Source organism: Sceloporus occidentalis, unplaced genomic scaffold, assembly GCF_023333645.1.
Source record: "Sceloporus occidentalis isolate IW3139 unplaced genomic scaffold, rSceOcc1.0.p SCAF_5, whole genome shotgun sequence".
Classification (NCBI taxonomy): Eukaryota; Metazoa; Chordata; class Lepidosauria; order Squamata; family Phrynosomatidae; genus Sceloporus; species Sceloporus occidentalis.
Window position 1 is genome coordinate 125940068 of NW_028316985.1, and position 13007 is coordinate 125953074.

At 37.7% G+C, this 13007-nt stretch overlaps 1 protein-coding gene across 2 annotated transcripts in view; it reads left to right on the forward strand.

Annotated features, from left to right (window-relative positions):
• The first annotated feature begins 8276 nt into the window (after window positions 1–8276).
• Window positions 8277–13007, forward strand: part of LOC149312799 (glycerophosphocholine cholinephosphodiesterase ENPP6-like) — a 48988-nt gene continuing 44257 nt past the window's right edge. The window contains exon 1 of one of the 2 annotated variants that reach the window (XM_089525388.1): window positions 8277–8569. In XM_089525388.1, the coding sequence (XP_089381514.1) occupies window positions 8329–8569 (241 nt within the window). In that variant the 5' untranslated portion in view covers window positions 8277–8328. Of the gene's footprint in view, window positions 8570–10292; window positions 10325–13007 lie in introns of those variants that run through there. The other variant, XM_089525391.1, reaches the window with a different exon arrangement.

Here is a 13007-nt window from a genome sequence, read left to right on the forward strand (position 1 = left end):
TTTTGATACTAGTTTTTTTTCTTTTGAAAATCCCATTTGAAAGAAAAACAAACACCACCTGCTAATAAACAATCTACAGAAGACTGAAGAAAATTCTAGCAATAATTTGGACATAATACACTTTCTTTCTTTAGTTGCTAGAAATAATATACAGTGTTTTAATGTTAGTCTTTTAAAAATATTTTTAATATATAAATAGACAAGACCAAGTTGCGTCAGAAGAGGGACAGGAATCAGGAGAGAAAAGAGCAGTTGGTGACTCATCAGAAGTTTCCGATGAGGACTCTGAACAAGAATCATTAGGAGAACAAGCTAAAGGAGCTACAGCACTTAGGGGGAAATCTTCAAAGAGGAAACACAAGGGGACAACAAAAAAGAAAAAGGGGAAACAACAAGATTTTAATAAAGTATGGGAAAAAAGAATTAATTTTTGATTATTTAACTAAGAGTCCAGTTGTGAGCTGATGTATCTATTGTTTTCATAGAATGTTAATGGACTAAACTCTAAAAGTAAGAGGGAGAAAATATTTCATTACCTAATCAAACAGAAAGCTTCAATAATTTGCTTACAAGAAACACATATACATATGAAAGATTCTTTAATGTTGAAGAATAAGAGATTAGGCAATTTGTTTTCAGCTTGCAGTCCAATTGAAAAGGGGTTGCAACTTATGTAAGCAAAAATCTAGGAGCTAAAGAAATCTTTAAAGATAATCAAGGCCAATACTTGGCTATTGAAATAAATATTCAAAATAAACCTTTGTTGATTATTAATTTGTCTGAGCCACAAGAAAATAAATCTAATTTCTTTAAGAAATTGCACGCTAAAGTTAAGGAGTTAAGTTATGAAAATATAATTATCACTGGAGACTGGAATGGGGTTATGAATATTAAAGAAGATAGGTTAAGCCAGTTTAAGAAAAAACAGGGTAAGCTTCCTATATCTGCTTTTGACCTAGTAGAGGATTTAAGTTTAATAGATGTATGGAGATCGTTTCACCCAAAGGATAAAGACTTTACTTTCTTCTCAAATAGATATAGATCCTGGTCAAGGATAAGCATGATAATATAATCTAAACTCATGTATAAGGATATCAATAGAGTTGAAATTTTACCAATGGAACTTTCAGATCATTGCCCAGTCCTTTTAATGTTGCATCAAAGATCAAAAGAATTTATATGGAGATTGAATAACTACCTTTTAGAGGATGAAGATGTAATTAATGAAATTAAGAAACAGATAAAATTATTTTTTCAATAAAATATTAAAGATGGAATGCCGATGCACATAATTTGGGATGCAGGTAAAGCGGTTTTTGGGGGATATTAATGCAACAGCATATGATTAAGAAAAAAAAGACTCGAGAAAAAGAGCAAGAATTATTGGAAATGCTGAAAGAAAAAGAACAGAAGGCTAAGAAAAATCCAAAGGATAAGGGCATTTTTCAGGATCTACAGCTACTTAAAAATAAAATTAACAAAAATATAATGCAGGAAACGAAGGACAAAATTAAATATTTTAAATTTAACGAATTTGAAAATGCTGACAAGGTGGGGAAATGGCTTCCATGGAAGTTGAAAAAGAAAAAAGAAGAAAGAGCAATATTAAGACTAAGAGCGGGAACTAATACCACCACCCAACAAGATAAATTAAAGGATATAGTTACTAATTATTTCAAGAATTTATATAAAGCGGAAGAGATTACAGATGAAAAAAGGGTTAAGATCTGAGAATATATAAAAAGGTAATTAATGTAAGTATGACAGATCAACAATCTAAAGTTTTGAATGAACCAATTTCTGTTGAGGAATTAGATCTAGCAATTAAAAGATTAAAAGATAATAAAGCCCCAGGGCCTGATGGCTTTACAGCAAAATTCTATAAGATTTTCAAAGAAGAGCTTATTCCCCCACTGTTGGAAACTATAGCACAGATTGCCTTCGGTAATTATCCAGAATCTTGGTCCCACTCGGTAACTACTTTAATTCTAAAAGAAAACAAAGACCCTGAATTAATTGAGAATTATTGTCCAATTTCTCTATTGAACTTGGATTATAAAATATATGCATCCATTATAGTGGAAAGACTGAAAAAATTACTAGTTATTAATATTCATTCTGATCAATCTGGCTTCCTCCCACAGAGACACCTCAAAGATAATATTAGAATGGTATTGAACGTACTTGAGTTTGGTGAAATTTACAAAGAAAGAAAGATAGGGTTGGCTTTTGTGGATATAGAGAAAGCTTTTGACAATGTTAATTGGAACTTTTTAGATATTTTACTGGATGAATGGGGTATAAAAGGTAGAATGAAGAACTGGATAATGAGAATATACAACAAACAATATACCAAGATTAATATAAATGGCGAAAAAACGGATATGATTAACATTGAAAAGGGTACGCGACAGGGATGTCCCCTGTCACCCCTACTTTTCCTAATGGTAATGGAAGTAGTAAATGACAGGATCAGAAACGATAATCAAATTCAAGGTCTAAACATTACTAAATTTTCTTATAAATTTCGCGCCTTTGCAGACGACCTTGTTATTATATTAGAAAACCCTAAGAAAACAATTAAAGAACCTGAGGAAGTCCTAACAAAATTTGGTACTCTGGCGCGATTTAAAATTAATAAGAAAAAAAGTGGTCTTTTGGTTAAAAATCTTACGGCAAAGGAAGAAGAAGAACTGAAATCTATTAACGGAGTTCCATCTGATATCTAAAATTAAATACCTAGGTGTAAATTTGACAAAAGATAATTCTGTCCTTTTCAAGAATAATTATATACCAATGTGGGAGAAAATTAAAGCTGATTTAAAAAGGTGGGATTCACAAAACATTTCATTGTTAGGGAAAATTGCTATTATTCAAATGAATGTGCTGCCAAGAATGATGTTTTTATTTCAGACTTTACCAATCGTGACAACTAAGGGTATCTTCAAATCATGGGAACGAGATATATCAACATTTTTGTGGCATAACAGGAAACCCAGAATAAAATTTAAGATTATGCAAGATAGCAAAGACAGGGGAGGGCTTGGTCTACCCAACTTTGAGATTTATCATAATGCTTGTGCCATGTCATGGATTAGAGACTGGATTTTATTATCTGATGAGAAAATGATGTATTTAGAATCTTGTGGGTTAGAATTAGGTTGGCATGCATATCTGTGTTATAATACTTTTCATAGGTTTAAAGTGTTTAAACAGCATGTTGTGAGAAACGCTTTGTTCTCTATTTGGACCAAATATAAAAAATTACTTTATAGACATCTACCAAGATGGACTTCCCCGCAAGAGGCATTTCATAAGAAAGAATACTCCCGGTCTTATAAATGGTTGAGATATGATGACATTCTAATAAGGAGGGGAGGAAAAGAAGAATTAAAAACTAAAGAGGAATTAAAAGAGATAGACCCTTATGTAAATTGGTTTAAATATTGGCAAATTCAAGATAATTGGAGAAGAGATCATTCTGAAGATGGAATAGAGGGTAAAGAGACCAACTTTAATAACATTATTAGAGGTCCAACGCAAAAATTAATTACAAAATTGTATAAATTTCTGTTGAATATGGAGATGATGGAAGAAATTGTAAAGTCTAACATGATATGATGGTCCCAAGACATTGGCATAGTTATTCCTCTGGACAGCTGGAAAAACGTATGGAAAAGAAATATCCGTTTTACTAAATGTATTAAGTTAAGAGAAAATTATTATAAGTTATTTTTTAGGTGGTATTTGACCCCAATTAAGATCGCCAGAATGACTAAACAAGGCGTTTCCTATTGTTGGAAATGCAATCAAAAAGGAGGTTCCTTGTATCACCTTTGGTGGTGGTGCAAATCGACTAAAAAGTATTGGACAATGATACACAGATCTATAACAAATGTAATGGGGGGGGGGGGGGGGAATTCTGTTTACCCCTGAATTATTTCTGTTAAATATTACTGATGGGATCCGGGACAATTTAGTTCAGGATGAATTGAGTGTTTTATTATATTTAATAACTGCTGGTCGAATTCTATTTGCCAAATATTGGAAAGTCAACTCTATTCCAACATTAGAAGAATGGATTTTGAAACTGAACGAGTTAGCAATCTTGGACATGATCTCAATGTCCAAAAATGATAGAATGGTCCAGGATTATAAAGCCAAATGGAAAGCGGTTGCAAAATTATGGGAAAATAAGCTCTTTGTATAAATATTGTGGTACGAGACCGTCTGAAACGGGAGATATTTTATGTCGTGTATTATATATGTACTTGTAATATGTAATTATTATTTCATTAATAAATAAAAAAGACTTGAGAAAAAAATAATAAAAAAATAAAAAATATTTTGAACTGTCCTGAATCCCATTTTGGGATATAAAGTGGGTGATAAATTCAATAAATAAATAAATACAGTCCCTAAACTTTATCTTCGTATGCCCTAAGGTCCTGTACCAGTCTCCGAAATTTGCAAAGCTCCAAAGTGTGAGTAAGTGAAAAGAACGGGTAGTAATATGCTACTATTCCTATGACAACTGAGGGACATGGATATACTGTTTGGGGCAGAAGTGGGATCAGGACCTCCTACTGTCTTTTTGAAAGCAGAAATATAGAATAAGTAACCAGGTTCCTTTTGGTCCTTAACTAGTGAAAAGAAAAGGATATGCAGGAATATAAGCCTTGTGCTGATGTTCTGCTTTCAGAAAGGGCATTCCACCTTATCACCTTATCACACTAGCGAAATCCCACTGGGAAATGGGATTTAAACTAGATTTAAATTTTTAAAAAAGCTGCAGATGCGAGAAGTTTATCACACCACATTTCTGACAAAGTGAAATAACACGAAATTAAAACAAAGGCAAAAGGGAGAAAAGCTTTTTACTTTCAGGAAGTTCCGATGGTGAAAAGCTGCATTTTTTCTCCCTTTTCTTTCTCTTTCATTTCACGTTATTTCACTTTGGCAGTAACGTCATCTGATAAACTTCCCACATTTGTGGTTTTTTCCATTTTAAACCCCGTTTCCCAGCAGGATTTTGTTAGTGTGCTAATTTGGGAAAGTAACTATCCCAAAATCACTCAGTGAGTTTCATAGTTGAGCAAGGATCTGGCCTCACTATTCCAGTGATAATGGGCATAACAACGTACTGTCCCTCTCCTTGAAGAATGCTCATGCTGTTTTCTCTAATATATTTCCTTTAAGAAATGCTGATCTTCTAAAAGTCTGCTGGTAATTTACACATTTACCTAATGGAAAAATATGACAACACAGAGGCATTACGATGCTATTCCTAATAAAGGTGGTTGGACCGGATGTAACTGAAGACGTCCATCTGTTTGAAATAATCAGCCTTTGATTTCTTCATTATACTTTTTAATTGAACTCCTGAAGAAGTCCTTAAAATATTTACAAGGTGAAATGCATCAGGCTTTTTAATAATAAAACACAGCCCCATAACATCTTGAAACCTTTTTATTTGCAGTCAACCAGAACAGATATCTCAGTTGTTTTTGGACAGTGTCCTCCCTTCCATATGTCATAAAGAAATCACTCTTGTGGGAACTGTACTCTCCTTGTATCCCTTTCCTATTGCATGGATGTTAGCTTTGTTCACAACGTCTTTTCCACCACATCCTGGTATGATATCATGGTCAACACATCATGGTATAGTTTCTTCTTCCCTCAAATCATACAGTTTCAGAATCTTCCTTAATACGTGAATATTTCTAACATTACTTCTGACTTGCTCTTAATTTTTTTTCCTGAATGCTTTTCAGGTTCTTATGTCAATCATCTCATGATTTAGAAAGCCTCTGGAGCTGTGAGATGAATTTATTTTTTATAAATAAATTTATTAATAATAACACATAAATTATTCTAATTAATTTATTTGTAGTATTTTAAGGAAGATTATTTTAGATTCTTTTATATTTATTCATCACATTTTATCACACTTTTTTTTCCAAATCAGTCCCTCAAATAGCATAATAATTCAGATTAAAAAAAACCCAGAAATAATATTACAATATTAAGATGGAATTTTTAAAAAAACGTATAATGTAAACGAAACTGACAAACTCTTCAGCTATACGTTAGCCTTTTCTTCATCTGTATAGGTTTTCTCACTAAGGACTTCATAACATCAGGTTCATAAAATGCCACAAACCCATTAGTCTAAGAAATGCAAAGATACCAAGTTAAGGACAGTCATTATCACACAGTTCTTTCAAATTACCATGGTGCTACTCCTGGCCTTTTTCTTCCTTATGTAGGTGTCCATAGCCTCTGCCTTGTGTCCTTCCCAGCATGCCTTTCAGTCTATAGTTATTTTTGTTTTTATTTTTTTGCACAATTGCATGATTATGGCAATCCATTAAGTTAAAGAAAAGAAAAACAGCTTTCTTGGGAATAGTGTGAGTGAAGGGGAGAAGGGGAGAAGAGCACATTCATAGTTCTTAAGGATCAAGGGGAAAAATGCATCTGATGAATGCCTTTCTGCCTTGCAGGTATTATACATCCTGGAACACTGTGTAAAGCTAGAAGAGGAATCCTTAAAGCATTCTAAGGCTTCAGCCTAAAACCACAATAAGGAAAAGAAGCAAATGTACTTTAAGGAAATAATAAAAGGTAAGTATATCCATGGGATGATTTTGTATTTCTTTCACATTGGGATTAAAGTGTCCATGCCTCATGGTGAAGCAGAACAGCACACATGCCACCTATTGCTACAAAGAGGCTATCCGGATCAATGGGATAAAAGGTATACATTTCCCTCTGAGAGGCATCTATTTGCCCCAGATAGACACCCTTATAAAATACATAGATGGGTGAAATCACAAGCTATGACAAGCAGATGTCTTTCACTATTGGAAGAAGTACTTCTTATAAATATGTGCTAGAGTTTGACCAGCAGGTGTTGATGGAAATCTAGCCTGGAGACAAACAATTTTAGTGTAGAGCAGTAGTAGTCATGGTAGTAGTTCTTATTATTATTCTACATTTTATTCCAAAATTAGGACTCAGAGCGGCTTACAATTTAAAAGAACAGTACAAAAGCATGGGCGGGAGGAGTGGAGTAGTTGGTATGATTTATGGTTTAGATGTTAGAGTAACTTCTTTTCCTGGCAACAGAGGCTCTGCTTGATAGGAAATATTTGTATTTCCAATAAATCAATAATTAAATCATAGACTCACAGAGTTGGAAGAGACCACAAGGACCATCAAGTCTTATCCCCGCCATGCAGGAAATCACAATGAATACAATCCTGACAGATGGCCATCCAAGAAAAGCTCCAAAGAAGGAAACTCTACCACTCTCTGAGGCGGTGTGTTCCTCTGGCAAACAGCCATTACTTCTTCCTAATGCTTAAGTGGAATCTCTTAAAAAATTATGGGAATACATGATTTTAAATAACAGCAAAAAGTGGCATCTGAACATAGGTCCAGTTTACAAAAAGATTAGTGTCCAAACCAAAGGGGGCTACAGATCTCGTATCCCATCCAGTCGAGGAGCATTTCTCTGCTTCCTTAAAACTGTTGCCTGCATTCCTCTACACACTGCTTTTACATTTTACTTTTGATTTGTATCGTTGATGTATATACGCATGACAGCACAGCAAGAAAATGACAAGAAAAATGTAAAGATGTTTGTCAGATATCTGACATCAAATATAAGAAATCATTTTAAATTCAGGGAGTCAATTACTTATAGGGGAATGTTGTATACTAGTTAACAAATATCTCTGTAAATTTGCAAAAAGCCTGCTACGAGATGACTCTGCCAGTTAGAAGGAGAAATAAAAGTGACCCCCATCATTTTTAAAATTATACAGACTTGCAGTCTTTCAGGGAAAATGTTTTTCCTCCTAAGAAACTCATCGCTTTTCCTTACAAATTTTTCAACATTATTCAAGTGCACTGAAAATGTGACATACCAGAATGTAAAAGGCTCTATTATTTCCTGCGTTGACCCTTTTCATACTCAGGGAGCAACATTATCTTTAATAGGCAGGACTGTGTTTCTTTGTCCCGCTCTTTAGTGCTCTATTTGTTGGCTGTATAATTGAAACTCACTAAAGTGGAGCAGGTTTGTTGGTGACCCCCTACCCCATCTTTGAATGTAATGCATGACAGTAGTTAGTCAGTAACTTTTATAGTCTGATGAGTTCAATTGCTGCTGCTGTACCTTTAAACTTTGGAATCAAACCAGCAAAGTGAGAGCAAGCTGTGTGAGGTCCAGCCCTCAAGAGCAGCTTCAGATTCAGAGTTGCTCACAGGGACAGGCAGCTCTGATATAGTGCTCACGGCCCTGGCTAGACTCCATCCAGCAACATGGCAAAACATGTAGCCCTTTCACTCTTGCTGCTTGTCCTCATCCTGGTAAACTCATCCCTTGCACGTCGAAAGCTCCTACTGTTCTTGATTGATGGGTTTCGTCATGATTATATCAGTGATGAAGCCCTGGAATCCTTGCCTGGCTTCAAAGAAATAGTGAACAGGGGAGTGAAAGTGGATTACCTGACCCCAGACTTTCCCAGCCTCTCCTATCCAAACTATTACACACTGATGACCGGTGAGTACATTCTTTGACTTTCTCACTAATGCTCTTAACATCCCATAGCCTTAATTGCTGCAGATCACCCAGGGTCACTTGGTTCCCCACAGACTCTTAACACTGTAGGGATGGCTATACAGACAAAAGCTTTCTGATGAACATTCATCCTCAGTAAAAGCTGAAAACCATGTCTGGAATGAACTGCAATGAGAAAAAATCCCTCATGTTTTTCTCCATTTTATTCTCATAGAAGAAACTTTTTGTGCCCAAATAGTCCTGTCAATTAGTTGGAGCCTGTTCACTTGTTTCAAAAACTCGCAGTATAAAAATGCAACAAGGTCAAGTTTTAAATAAACTTTTATTCCTAACATCACTTGTAATGACCCAATACCAAATGATCAAACACTAACTTGGATTTTCCTCTCAGGGGAGAATAGCTGACATTGGTAGAAGTAATTAAAAGATTCAAGGAAAAAAGAATAATTTTCTTGGCTTGTTCATATCCCACCACTAGAATATTACATTATGATATGCATTCTTCCTCATCTCTCAAAAATATTTTATTAAAATATATTCAGTTATTGCTGAACATGGACATTCAAGTGTTTCCCTTTTCTTCAAGAGATCAGACAGTCTTTAATCACAAAAATTGCTTAAACAAAAATGAGAAAAAAGTGTCATTCCCACTATCTTGCTTTCCTTTTTTGTCAGTGTTTCTCTTATTCAAGAATGCAAATGCTTCCATGGTTGATTTACACAGTAAATGATGCCTATGCTATAAATCTGGGGGGTACTTAAGTACATAGTGTGATATATCCTTAATATATATGTGTGTCCCTCCCCACTAAAAATTAGCAGTCATGATGATTCTAACATATGCCACAAGCAATAACTTATTATCCTTAGGAAAATGTCATTGGTATGTTTGTCTAGAATACCTTTAATGTTTCAGACTCCAGTTCTAACCATTTGTGCCAGCATTCATGAGTATCTCATTTGTGTAATAAAAATACTTTGTAAAACTGGCATAACAGCATGGTTTATGACTTTGTGCTGGCGTAACAGTAGGTACATAGTATCTTATGATGGTATAATAGCCTTTATTATTGGCAGACTACTTTTTGGGGTGGCCATTCAAATGACCTATCCTAGAGATGCCCTATTTACTTCAACTGATCTTCAGAATCAACAGTTTATTCATGGGAGCTTCTGTAATGTTTCCAAAGTTCACTTGTACTGCTTGATCTAGTAACTCAGCAGGAATGCACAAGAAAGAATATAAACAACGGGAAAAGTGTCCAGGAATTACACAGACTCAAAACTTAAACATCAAAAGGCACATTTTGTATGATCTAAGGAACAACTTTATCAGGCATATGCAACAGTTTAAGCCCATTTCTAATGGCTAATCACCCACCCAGAAGGTAAGAATGTATCTTAGGATAAGTAGAGGAAAACTATGCATCATCCCTGTCCAATGGAGAGGGTAGGTGAGGGTCACAGTGTATATTATATTGTATTATATTATATTATTATATTATACACTGTGTAAGAACAAAGCTAGGAGAGGGGCTTTAAAACAGCGATTCCCAAAGTGAGTGGTACTGTCCCACTTGGGAAAGTTGAAAGATCCAGGGGAACAGTTCAAGAAAAGGTGGCAGTAGGGGGGTGGTGAGGAAGAAGGGGTTGGCGGTGGGGACTTTCAGTCAGTGTATTGGCATGCAAGCAAGACAAGAGGAATCAGCAGCCTTTAGGACGATGGTGGTGTTGAAGGTAGCATGAAACTTCTCTTTTCAGGGTCTCTTAAAACCATCTGCAGAGCCTTGTTGCATGAGCTCACTGCCGCTGTGCCATTTTGGGACAGGCTCACTGGAGCGAAAAGTTAGAGCATGTGGCAGCAGGGGAGCAGCAGTGGCAAAAAAGAGCTTTCACATTTGGGACTTTGCTTAAGCTTTGTAAGCTTTGCTTGGACTTGGCTGGCCAATTGGAGCTGTGCTGCTGCTCCTGCTTTCTTTCGTCAGACAAGCAGAGGGAAGAGGTAGCAGAAGAAACAATGTTTTTGTGTGTGTATGAGGGAAGAATCTGAAGCTCTGTGGGGAAGGCATGTCTCTGGGGAAAGAAGGAGAGTACCTAGTTTCGATTCTTTGAAAGAGTCCTTTGCCTCTTGTCTCTCTAAGATCGAGACTCCTTCCACACCAGGGAGAAATGTGGGGATCTGGCTGTGCCCTTCTCTACCCTGATAAAGAAGGATTGAGAGTCCTTCCTTGCTGGCGAAACTTGGGGAGCAGCAACCGAGTAGCTGGTTCAACAGTGACCAGAAAGCCTCTTGCTTGCGCCAGCTATTGCTGCAAGGATGACATGGGCAACTGAGGCAGTTGCTCAGTTGCTGCACCCAGGGTGACCGGGTGCAAAGGGAGCAGCAACTGAGATTGGTTGTTTTGAATTTGCAGTAGAACAGTACACCTAATATCAAGAAGTGTGTGTGTGCGTGTGCGTGTGCGTGTGCTAGGGTTGTTGCCCAAGAGGAAAGGGGCCTTTCCTGAGTCTAAATTAGCCCAGGGGCTCCGCAGAGGGTAATGCACCTCATACTCTCTAATGGACATTTTTGGGGTAATTTTATAAGGGGGTGAGAGGCCTCCATACGTGCTGGAAATGCCATTCGCACACCCCTAGAATACATTTGGGGGCATTCTGGAGCCAATGAAATGGAAATTGCATGCAAAAAATTTCAAAAATAAAATATGTTTGGCCCTGGGGGGAGGTCACAAAAATGACCCACAGAAGCAATACTTTGCATTCTTCCTGTTACCCTTATCCCACTTCTAGAAACAGTGAAAAGTTCTAGATGCATAGATTTATGCAGGATAGTTTCCTTTGAAAGGTTGTCACCAGTTGCTTATGGCATTTTGTAATATGAGTTTATTTGCAAATATAGAAGTTGAGCATAGCAGAGGCACAAACACTCAAATAGATAGCCAAATATATGGTTTTCCATCAGGTTTCCAGAGGACAGTTCTAAAATTGCTTACAGAGATTTTTAAAAAAACTCACCTTTTTGATTTTTCTTCAGTCATCCTTAGTCTTTTTCAGGATGCTTATGGAAATTCCAGGCACAGTTGTCTTCAGCTTTAGGCTGTTGTTTTCTCCCTACATTTGTAGTGGTAATGGTGGAGGTACATTGAGCTTCTGTATCAATCTGTAATGCCCATACATTTTCCCAGCATTGTTTTGTGTCTTTTTGAGAGGATCAGAAGAGTAACACAAACTCAATAGCTACCAACTTCTATCTTTTGGCTGTCTCAAAGGTGCTGCAAACTGGTATTACCAGTAAGCACTCGTTCTGGCTTGACTGGGAGCCGTTCTTTCTGCTGGGCCTCTTTCAGCAAATAAGCAGTATTTTTTCCTTCAGAAAAAAATAATCAGAAGTTTTTGAAGAAACTTTAGTGGCTCACTCCAGGATCTTTTTTGCAGGCCTAGAACTACCTACTCCACGTTGCTTTTTCATGACCTCCAATCTGGCCAACAAACTGCGTGAATTCCTGCATGAATGTGGCTTGGCACTGTCACTAGGGTTGCCATAACCCGCCTGCAGGCGGGACTGTCCCGGTTTTGACTGAACCAGCCCGGTCCCGGTCTGGTTCTGCCAATTCAGGGGTTGGAGCCTGGATTTTGCCTTCGCTGCGGACCGGGTGGTGCTCCTCCTCCTCCGCGCGCTCCCACAGCGGCCACCCACCTCCTTCTCTTCTGCATGGCCACGCAGCTGCGCAGCCCACCCTCTTCCTCCTCCTCCTTTTTTTTGCATGCGCACAGCACGCACCGCACAGCCCACCTACCTCCTCCTCCTCCTCTGTGCGGCCATGCTGCCTGCAGCATTTCCCTGGTGCTGTGGCCAGCGCCAGCTTGCGCTTGCGTGCGAGGCCATATAGGGAGCCCTTCAGGCTCGCTGACCAATGGCAGAAGGGCGGGGCCGGGACTGTTTCCAGCCCCAGCCTGCCATTGGCCAGCCTCAAGAGGGAGGTGGAGCCTCGGAGGAGGAGTGAGACTCTGGGCCAGCCAGGGGGAGGGAAAAGCGCCCTTTCTTGGCGCATGGCGCCAAAGAAAGAAGAAGAGACGGAGGAGGAGGATGAAGAAGAGGAGGGGGAAGAAGTAAGAGGAAGAAGAGGAGGAGGAGGTGGGTGCCCATTTCCAAAGGTTCCCCCCCCCCCAAAGTGTCTTTTTTGTGTATTTTTGGGGCTTTTAATGCTAACAGGTCTGCCTTGTTTTAACAATGATAGCCATGTTAAGTAAAGCCATGTGAAATGCCCAAATGTGATGTCGTGTGTGTTTTGGAATGGACTGGGGTGGTTTGGCCAGAAAGGGAAGTACATTTCTGCCATCTGTCTAGGAATAATGCCAAAATGTCCTCCATTTTGATCATGCCTAAGAAACATCCATTTATATTAACATTTTTTAAAAA